This window comes from Beta vulgaris, chromosome 7 (genome assembly GCF_026745355.1).
Source record: "Beta vulgaris subsp. vulgaris cultivar EL10 chromosome 7, EL10.2, whole genome shotgun sequence".
Taxonomy (NCBI): Eukaryota; Viridiplantae; Streptophyta; class Magnoliopsida; order Caryophyllales; family Amaranthaceae; genus Beta; species Beta vulgaris.
The window spans coordinates 52,364,969-52,375,942 of NC_079208.1; the positions used below are offsets into that span (position 1 = coordinate 52,364,969).

A 10,974-nucleotide genomic window follows, 5' to 3' on the forward strand; every position below is an offset into this window, starting at 1 on the left:
AGGAATAACATATCCATGTATGATCTTGCTGGATTCGGCTCAACAATGTGTTGAGAACTGATAAGTGCGTTTCCAACGCACTTTATGACCTTGGCTTGTTTTAGCTCCCTTTTCCTCCTTTTCTTCCTTCTTTCTCCTCACTTTTCCCTTCTATTTCATTCACGTGATCATACTTGGTCATAGTGACATTTTGCTAGATTTTCGATCTATTTCGATCGAATTTCTAGCACATATGCTTTCACCATGTTTGTTCGTGTTTCTATTGCAGGTATTGCCCTCTTCGGGGTCGAGAAATGCGAGACATGGCATAAGGGAACGAGCAAGAGGCTGAAAGGTAGCCTGAGGTGCGCTTGGTATGCCCCGCACACGATGGTGCGCCCGCACAAGCCACTGGTGCGCCCGCACCATCGACCAATTCTGGAGCACAAAACAGACTACATTGGTGCGCCCGCACAAAGCATAAGGTGCGCCCGCACCTATGTCTGGTGCGCCCGCACATTCTACGAAGTAATTCAGGCTGAGGCAGGAGACTTAGGTGCGCCCGCACCTTACATGTGGTGCGCCCGCACCTTACATGTGGTGCGCCCGCACCTTCATATGGTGCGCCCGCACCTTCATCTAGTGCGCCCGCACCATTTGACGAAGAGATTTCCACCTTGAGGCAGACGACTCAGGTGCGCCCGCACCTGAGCAAGGTGCGCCCGCACCTCCTTTTGGTGCGCCCGCACCTCACGATCCGGACAAAAAAAAATCGATCATTAAACCCTCTTTTCGAGAGGAGTTGGGGACACGCTTTATTCTAGTTTTCACACAACTTTTTAGGGTTTTGTATTAGAGAGAAAACACTTGAGTTTTCATTGGTAATTGAGATTAGAGATCATAGTTTGTGATTCGATTTACATTCAAGGTACTTTTCATTCAATTCAATTCAAAGTTTTAGTTTTTTTATTCATTCTCTTGGTGTTTGTTTATGTTCTTATATTATTTAAGATCTTCATTCTCTTAGTTTATGAATTGCGCTTTTCATTAGTTTAATCATTTCTTAATCATGTTTAGCCTTAGATTAGTCATAGATTCATTGTTTAATTGCTTTAACTCCATGATTAGTGAGTAGTTTCATAATCTAGGGTTAGGGTGAAAGTATGAATTAGGGTTTTAAATATGTTGTTGATGTGATTGTGATGAATGGAGAAGTTTATGCATTGATCTTGGTGTTTTGAGACCTTAGGAGTATTGATCACATTTATACTTTGGTATTTTGATTTCAAATGTTCTTAAACGGATTTTGAACTCTTTTATCATCCCCAAGAATCAACTTAATTTCTATACCAAGATATTGGATGGAAATTAAGAGGATCCTTCATTAGGGTTTTCCAAACTTATTGAATCTCTTAATCAATTAACTAAAGACCATTCGAGAGAGGATTTAGTTGATAGATTAAGTGATTACTCTTGAGGACCATTCGAGAGAGGACTCAAGTAATTTAGAGGGAAACTAAACCTTGCATAATCGTCTTTGTTGCTTCGCAATCGCATTAGCAATCATCATCCGTTCTTATTCATACTAGTAACCTTAACTGAGTTAACTCTAGTGTCTTTTATTTGATATTTAAACTCGTGATATTTGCTTGTTCTAGCTGTTAGATAGTCTTAATTGTTACACACCATCTTTCAAACCCCAAATACCTTTCAATTGGGTAGTCTAGACTAGATAGACTCTAATCAATCCCATTTTCCCTGTGGATCGACCCTTGACTTGCCCTTACTATTCTCTTAGTGATTGCTTGTTAGGACTATAAATATTGTTTGGAAAGCGGTTCTTAGTGCCTTAATGACACACTAAAAACCTCTTATCAAGAACTCCCCTTCGAGTATTTATGTATGATTGTACTTCATATATTATAGATTGTGACATACTATCTCTTTACTTAATTGAATTATTACCCGTATTTTGATTATGACAAGAAGTCAAGAATAAGCAAACCCCCATTTCAAAACATTGACACGGTTTGACTTTTGCATTAGTCACTCAATCTACTTGGATTGTGTTTTGTGATTTCTATGTAAGAAAAAATATAATTATGAGAGTTTTTGTTAGAATTGTCTCGATATATATACTTTTAAAATATCAAATTTTTATAATATTCACTTATGGTAAATTAGAGATATTACAAATTAAAAATTGACATTGACAAAAATGTTGAGAGAAGTGTGTCAATTATTTTGAAACGGAGGAAGTACTTAATTACAAATACATAATACTTTTACCTTAGTATTATTATTACTATTACTATTATTATTATTATTATTATTATTATTATTATTATTATTTTGATAAAGAAAATTGCCCTACTAAATAAAACATCTCTTAGGTTAACTAAACCAACCGAATTTTTTCCTTGAATAATGCAAAAGTGGGTTTTAATTCCCAAAATATGCCAAAAAAAAAATTCCCTGCGCACCGTCCATGTAGTACGGCACGCGAGAAACTGTTTTTTTGTTTTTGTTTTTGCCCACACAGACCGCTACTCTGAGTAGCGGTTTACATGGGCAAAATATTGCAAGCACAAATCAAACTCTGCTACTTGAGTAATGAACCGGTACTTGAAGTAGCGGTTTATACAACACACACACACAAAAAAATTATTTTTTTATTTTTTGTAAACCGCTACTTCAAGTAGCGGTTTTGCTTAAGTTGAAAAAAAAAATCTTGCGTGCTGTCCTACGTGAACGGTACGCAAGAATTTTTTTTTTTTTGGGGCATATTTTGGGAATTAAAACCCACTTTACATTATGTAAGGAAAAAATACAAACCCAACCACATAGATAATACCCTCCAAACGTTGGAGGAAAGAGTAGGGATTCCATCCCTAAAGTTCTTCCAATGAAATATAACCAAGATTGTGAGATTAAACAAATACCTTTACATTATTATTGGATTGATGATTATGAGAAGCCTTGCAATTTGTGTACTGAAAAATATCACAAGTTGGTTGGGCCCACAAACTGAAGGCAACTCAAACTAGAGAAAGGTATTCTTTTCAAGTCATCAACTTTTTTTTTTTTTTAGCAAAAGTTTGGACACACAAATGGACTCTCATTCATACCCAAAGTCCAAAACAGTTGAAAACAGAACTTTCTGGATATATCATTATACTAATATACTATACCCACATTACAAAACTTATACACATGAAATATGTAATAAATAAAAAAAAACCCAATTGGATAATATTAATTTATCAAAATCATCATCTTGGCATTATAAAAGGATTAGGAGCTAGCTCATGTGGTAGAGCACTCCCCTCTGATCTCTGAGGTCAGGGGTTTGATCCTTACCCCCAGCATTATGTTGGGGTATTTCCTTAGCATGCTTTGCATACATTACCAGCCAATGTGCTGGCAGTTCCTACAAGGCTAGTAGCCTTGGTAGGGGTTAGCCCTTGGACTGACTTAATTTCCTAATAAAAAAAAAAAACACCTTGGCATTATAATCCAAAGTTTCCCACTTCATTTTTTTTATAATAAAGTTGAAAAAAATAAACAACTATCAAAAAAAAAAAAAAAAAGTTGAAAAAAATAAACACCAAGCAAACAAAAATATCTTCTCTCATTCTCTTCAAAGACTCCATCTTTCAATCTCAACCCTTCATCTCCACAATTTTGTTTTTAATTTTTTTCTTATTTTTCATTAAAAAGTATTTAAAAGACGGTTTCTGGAGACTTCTTGGGTCTTAACGTTTACAGAAGGTGATCATCACCTTCTCTGTTTCCTCTCTCCTCCCTAAGCAGCTTGCAGTTTGTTGCGTGTTAAAAAAATGTACTTTCTTTCTAAATTTGGCAAGTAATTTAATCAATTTAAAAGGGTAATTTGGCTTTGTTTTTTTAAGGCCAAATTTCAATCAAATTTGTCGACATAAATTAAATCGAGAAAGAAAAGAAAGAAGAAACAATGGCAGATGGAAGAGAGAAAAAGAATGATGATTTTTATAAAGTACTTGGTTTACAGAAAGAATGTACACCAATTGAGCTCAAAAATGCTTATAGAAAGCTTGCAAAGGTTAGATTTTTAGTTCTTTCTATTTATAGTAATGCTTATAATTTTTATTTTGATCTTTTTGTTTTTTTAATTGTTTATAATTATATGAAATTTAAGCAAAAGTTATGATTTTACATCCAAAGAAGTGATTTTTTGCATTGGGTATTTCTTTATTTTTTTTTTAGAAAAAAATATCTTTATAATAATTTTGATCTTTTTTTTTTTTGGTAGAGATGGCACCCAGATCGTTGTTCAGCTTCTGGAAATTCGAAGTTCGTGGAAGAAGCAAAGATGAAATTTCAGGCTATTCAGGAGGCTTATTCTGGTAATTTCACTGTTTCCTTTTTTTTAAAAAATATTATTTTTACAATAAATATTGATGGTGGGTTTTTTTTTTGGTTAAGGGGCTATTGATGGTGGGTTGGTGGTTTGTATGTCACTTTTCTTTTTTATTGTTCGTAATTTATCGACTGAAATGTCCATTTTCAGTCTTTCATGTTTTAACATGGATAGTGATGTGATCTCAATTTATTTATATTAACCATTGTTAAGAATTTATGATATAGGATTATGTCAATAATGTGTATAGAACTATAGGACTATACTCTATTAATGGCTTAGGAGATTTTTTTTTTAATTACGTACCGAGGTGGAAAAGTTAGGAAGGAAGTATTGTACAGTAATACTATGTTGCACAGATACACGGATTGAATGTCTATTCAGATACGAGTGTTAGAGGTGTCTGACTCGACTATTTTGTAGAAAAAAGACGAGTTTTTAGTTTAAGATGAAGTATCCAAGTGAAATGTCGTGTCGGACACGATACGACACTTGGTTTTTGAGGTAAATGAAGGTGTCGGAGTAACGTTGAGTAATATACAAGGTGAAACATTAGATGGGACATGGGACCTATGATCTTGACCTACAATAACTTGGACTTTTTTAAAAGGTAAGGATAATTTCTTGTAAGGAGGGGAAATTGGGGATCTTTCTTGTTAGAGATGAGAATCTAATCCCTATCATAAGAGTAATGGAAGGAGCATCTTACAACCAGTGAGTCAACCTTAATCCTCGAATGACTTGGATAATTGCTATGTGCACCTTTCATTACGAGTAAAATTTGCACCTGTATTTGATACTATTGTCTTGCACTTTCAAACAAATAACAAATGTAAACACAATTTTTTTTAGAAGTAATCCAAGAATGTAATTTTCATCATCCATATAGTAATATATGAACAAAGAGCGTGCACCAAAATTTCTCCACCCCTTCTTGTAAGAGCATTCTCCTTACCAAATCAAATAAAAAAAGAGAGAGATTTGATCAGAAATTTATAAATAATCCACCTAGTGAACTAATTGGCAGTATATTATGCACTAAGTACTAAATAGTAATCTTTTTTTAGTGTTTGGCCATCAGAACATCATATCGTGCATTTTCTTCTATTTATTGTTGATTTGGGGTATTGAGAATTGTAGGGCAGTGATGTAAAAGGTTTAATCACACGTTTAATACCTCGAAGACTTCATCATATAGCTATTTAGCATCTCTATTATGCACTTAGTAATCTTCTTGATAAATTGGCAAATTAGTTCTAGAATAGTATTGGACCATATAATAATTTACGGGTTTTTTCGGCTGTTGGAACAGTTTTATCCGATGAGAGTAAGAGGTTTTTGTATGATGTTGGAGTCTACGACAATGATGATGACGAGAACAATCATGTAAGTCCTTTTGTGCTTGCTTTTCTACGTTTGGCATAATAAAGACCTTATTCTTTTAGGCTTTGTTTCAACTCAGCTCACTTCAGTTCAATTCAGTTGAGCTCGGCTAGTTTTTTTTGTCTCAGTTTTAGTTTGCGCAGCTGAACTCACTTGAGTTGAGTTGAGTTCAGTCCAAAAGAATAGGGCCATATTGATGAATGAAAAAGATGTATGATTTAAAAAATTCCATAATTAATACCATATGAGGATGGCTAAGCACTAAGCAGTTAATTGTTAGATGTCTACAATTTTTATAATTATCTTATTTAGTGGTCGTTGTTAAAATAGCCAATTTCATTGTAGTAGATTTGTACTAAGAACCTATCATCTTGACCTTCCGATCTTTTTATCGTCAATCCCTTCCTTGTTTTTCTTCATTTTAATCATTCCTTATGGTGATAATATCGAGAATGTTTTTATGGACCTTACTAATTAGTAGATGATTTGCACATTGCATCTACTATTGGTACTTGGTAGTCCTCTGAAAAAACAAGGGTGACCAAGATTGTCTTTATATTTTAAGGTCATTGCTTCTACTAAACTCTTTTAGTCCCTTTAGAGGCACCCTCAATTATGATTGTTTTCCTAATATAGTAGTTTGATCGAGCACGAGTCCACCACAATAACTTCATTCAACTACTTATCTAACAGATTTGATTGTGATCAAGCACAAAATGGTAGAAGTCTTATCGTTATCGGTTTGTAGGGCAAAAGTTAACACTGACTAAATTGCAGGGAATGGGCGACTTTCTGAACGAGATGGTCACCATGATGAGTGAACACAAACCTAATGTGAGTTTCTGTTTCTAATCATCCAAGCTCATAATTGCTTCTATCATTGTCATTTCTTTATTTATCTGCGGCAACTTTTGTGCCATAAATAAGATATTACTATGCACGCATTGTCATTTCTTTATTTATCTGCGGCAACTTTTGTGCCATAAGTAGTAATATCTTATTTATCATGTCTACACTTTACAATCATATACAATCTTTGCCTTTTCACATTCAACCACTCTCTTCTGCTATTGATTCCTTGAGAAACTAGAAATCCCTCTGTATGTTTTTCTGATAAACCTGCACTTTCAAAAATCTCAATGTGAGAACAGCATTGCTTGCAGGAGCAGTAATTGTTTCTGCTTTATGTAATTAGCAGGAAAAAGGAGAAGAAAGCTTTGAACAACTACAGGATCTGTTCGAAGAGATGTTTCAAAGGGACGGTTGTGAGGGGTTTGATTTAAATTCACAGGGGGTGAATATAAACGCGTGTTGCTCATCATCTTATGCCGGCCCCATAGAGAATTCATTCATCACTAACAAGAGAAACTCTTCAGGAATGTTGAATATGACAGAATCAACGTCGTCCTTCAATAATATCAACTTTGACACTTTCTGTGTAGGGGTAAGCTTACAAAAATCGTTCCTTACTCAGGAAGATTCCCTCTTAATTTACTTCCTAGTATGAAATCCTCTTGGACGTTTTATCGGAGATGGTCTTGGGTAGTGAAATGGCTGGATCTTCTTCTCTCTTTTAATTTCGGGTTTTAGAACATGGGATTTGTGTAAAGGTCTAATTCAATCGTTGGGGAAAGATGACCTTTGCTTTACAGGATGGTTCGGATGATCGCTGGAAAATCATTTCGTCCTTCTGGTGAGTAAACCACTAGTAGAGTACAGGCACTAGGTAGATGTTCGAACTTTACCGCTTAGTAGTTTTGGTATTTAGGTCCAACTTTAGGCTAAATCAGAAGTGCCAATGGCTAGCTCGAGTCACGATTTGTGTAGTAAGGCAGTTGTAGAAGTACATATCGAGACTGGGCTTACCTCTAAATGGTCTATGATAATGTTTTTTCCCTTGTGTTTTTGAGTTACAATATGTTAATTCTCATTATTTGTTCCTCTTCTGTGTGTTTCTATGCATGGTTATGTGAAGACAGATGGAGTATTGCAAGGGAGATCTGAGACAAGAAAAGAGAATAGCCGAAAGAACCCAAGGACTCGGTGTTAGTAGCCATGACATTCATGGCAATGGTGGTAATAGTAGTAGAAGACGATATGGTCGGAAACAGAAAGTCGAGTCCGGCCATGACGTGTCTTCAAACGACTTTCGGGGTATCTCTACATGAGGGAAATTCCAACTGAATTTCACTCTTAGGAATTTGGCATTAAGAAATGCTGTCTATAGAGGTTTTTGTACAATGTCATATCAAAGCGTTTTAAGTTTTGGTAGCATTTATATATGTACTCCATCTCATCATGTAATAGGATTTAGGAATCACAAGAAAAGGGCTTCTTATTCATGCTGGAATTCTTGTAATAGAATCTATATATGCAAATCAGAACTGTACTTCATATTTATAGCACTGACTCTCTGTTCTCTTATTAAATTCATTAATTATAGGGTCACTTTAACATAATACTTCCTATTCTTATCATTTTCTCCATATTTTTACTTTTGTGTTATGGGCTTATGGCAAGAGTTTTTGTGTATTAGAAGTGAATAAAATAGCAAGTAGTTTAAGGATCCTCTTAAAAATATATTGTTAAAACTTAAAGGTAGTCTTGAAATTACTAGGAAAGAAGAGGTTGATGAGAGAATTAATGAATATTGTTGTAAAATGAATTAAGCAAGCAATTAGTAATTTTTTTTTTAAAGGTAAGATGAAGTCCCTTGCAAGGAAGGGGGAAAATTGGGGATCCCTCCTTGTAAGGGGTCAGACTCGATCCTTTAACTTTTGGAATTGAGAGTAATGTCTATTCCACTAAGCTATCACCTGCTGCTTAAGCAATTTTAATTACTAGTGTTTCCTCTCCACCACGTATTTCTCAACTTACTTTCCCTCTATTTATTTTCTTCGTTACTTTCAACATTACTTCATATTTGTATTTTCCAATGAAGTTGAAATTTATTTTAGAATCGGATTGGACAGAATTCGCATCTCACACGTAATCTAATGATCGGTCATATAAGTATTATTTTTAGGAGTTAAATCGTTAAGGTAACTAATAGTATACACTTAGATAGTGAATTATATGCTTCTTCCTTCTTTTAATGATGTGCAAGCATGATAATACAAACCAACATACAGGGAGAAAAAGGAGCTCAAGGTAGAGATTGGAACATCAACTTTATAACATAAACGCAAAGGAACAATAACGTAAAGGATTCTGCCTTTTTGTGGGGAATGAGAAAAGAAGACCCTACGGCACGTGAACGAAGGACCCAATATAAGCTTTCTTTCTTTACTTTCTAAAGTGGTTCTTGCCTCTTCTCTTTTTCTCTTTTCTTTTTGTCACTTTCTATATTGTGGATGTGAGTAGTTGAGTATTACAAATTAAAACAAACAAATAAATAAATGAATCATGTAGAATTTATTTTTTGTTCCGTGAGTTTGTCTTGTAAGAGACCATTTACTTTTAAATTTAAATTAGATAATGACAAGCTTAATATTAAAAAAAATTAGCCCAATAGTAATTTTTTTCGGTAACTAGTTTAATCCATTTAGTACAATTAAAATTAGACCGTCTCTTTTAATAATTTGTGTTCTCGCTTATTTTTGTATTGAATTGTTGATTTATGTGGAGTGCTACTACTGAAGGAATATAATTACGGAAGATTTTGGTTACTTTTACGATCATAGACAAAATATTCTATCTCCAAGTTGGATGCAAGTTGTGCAACTTGTGTTTTCTTTTCTTTTGGCAAGTTGTAGTTGTTTTTGGACACACTATTCTTGATGGTCTTGGTCTAGTTTCAATTCTCCTTCATTTTGGGATAGAAGCTGGTGAGTGTTTGTCTTTTCTTTTTACCAAAGTCTCTATCCATGGTAGAGAAGACTTTGGAGAATTGCCTCATGAAATTAGCATATAGGTTTAGGTTATTTCTTAGTGGTGATTCTTTGCCACTCAGGCCGAACACTAGTCGGATTAAACTTTATATTTTGTCCAACAGCTTGATATAGATATATCAAACCCTTTTAGCGAGTTTGGCATATGTTCCGTAACTGTTTAGGCTTGCTCACGAGGATAAGGAGTTTGAGTTTTTGATTCACATAGTTTGAGAGTAAATTTTGTTGTATTTAGTTTGAAATTATATATTGAATTAAAGTATATTAATATTAAATTGTCACAATTGAGACATAATTTGATTTATTAATAAATTACTTTACATGATCAGTTTACCTGGCCATCCACCACTCTTATCACATCTACCTCCCAACTAGTTTTCTTAAACCATCAATATATATTTTAAGTCTTGAAATTTTTATCCAAATAGACAAACATAATATAGGCATACAAATCAACCTCTTACACACTACAATGGTGGGAAGATGTAATATAAGGCGGATAGATATCGAACAGATAAGTTATCAAATCTACCACCTTTCGATTATTCATGGTAGGTAAAACTTTTTTTTTTGGGGGGCCCTCTTTCGAGAACCTGATGGTAAGAAGAGTATTCTTTTGGACTGTCCTCATACAAGACACTCACCCAGAGGTCAAACAATCACCCTCGATCTCGTCCCCTATCACATTAAATTTTTTGCTTCCACTAAAATTTGAACCCTAATCTCCTATATATGTAAAAGATAGGAAGCGGTACCATTTGATCCAAAGATCCTTGATAGGTATGACTTGTATACCCGTCCACCACTCATCAAATACGTACCCATACTCGTACAAGCTGATGTAGATGCGTTGCATAATCCACCAATGGACACTTTGCTCTACTAAAAGGAACTTTGTAAAAAATAAATGTGGCTTCTAACTCTAAGACACCAAATTTAATAGAAGTGGATTCATGTTCAGAGCCCACATGTATAATTTGGATTTGTCTTTCAAGCCCTAGATATAATACTTCCCAAGTTAAAAGCCCATACAATTGCTTCGTATACTAGACATTCTTTGGTTTAGCAATTGATATTAAGTTTAGGCCCAATAACGAATTTGAATTTATAAGTAGTAAACAAGGTACTTATCATGAAGGAGATCCGGTAAGAAATTGATCTCTTGGGTGGATGTCAACTAGTTTAGGGTTCATTTAATTTATCTTATCTTATCTTATCTTTTTTTATCTGAATTATATATTCTAGTGTATTATGTTGTATAACATCTTATTTGATCTTTTTTTATATAAAAAAAATAATAAATTGAACAGAATCGAGACTAGT

General features: G+C 34.3%; 1 protein-coding gene across 3 annotated transcripts; it reads left to right on the forward strand.

Moving 5' to 3' along the window:
- Positions 1-3,449: 3,449 nt before the first annotated feature.
- LOC104899710 (uncharacterized) lies at positions 3,450-8,220 on the forward strand. Of its 3 annotated transcripts, none has more exons than XM_010686953.4 (6): positions 3,450-4,060; positions 4,271-4,364; positions 5,691-5,764; positions 6,539-6,595; positions 6,957-7,205; positions 7,737-8,220. In XM_010686953.4, the coding sequence occupies exons 1-6, from the start codon at positions 3,953-3,955 to the stop codon at positions 7,809-7,811; spliced, it is 657 nt and encodes a 218-aa protein (XP_010685255.2). In that variant the 5' UTR covers positions 3,450-3,952; the 3' UTR covers positions 7,812-8,220. The 3 variants fall into 3 exon arrangements, with proteins under 3 accessions (XP_010685255.2, XP_010685252.2, XP_010685253.2); XM_010686950.4 differs by having other exon boundaries at positions 3,458-4,060; positions 7,741-8,220; XM_010686951.4 differs by having other exon boundaries at positions 3,472-4,060; positions 6,960-7,205; positions 7,741-8,220.
- The last annotated feature ends 2,754 nt before the right edge of the window (positions 8,221-10,974 follow it).

Coding starts and splice junctions, on each gene's coding strand:
- LOC104899710 (XM_010686950.4), top strand. CDS start 3,953: ATGGCAGATGGAAGAGAGAAAAAGAATGATGATTTTTATAAAGTACTT. Junction 4,365..5,690: donor TATTCAGGAGGCTTATTCTG/GTAATTTCACTG, acceptor CTGTTGGAACAG/TTTTATCCGATGAGAGTAAG. Junction 7,206..7,740: donor TTGACACTTTCTGTGTAGGG/GTAAGCTTACAA, acceptor ATGTGAAGACAG/ATGGAGTATTGCAAGGGAGA.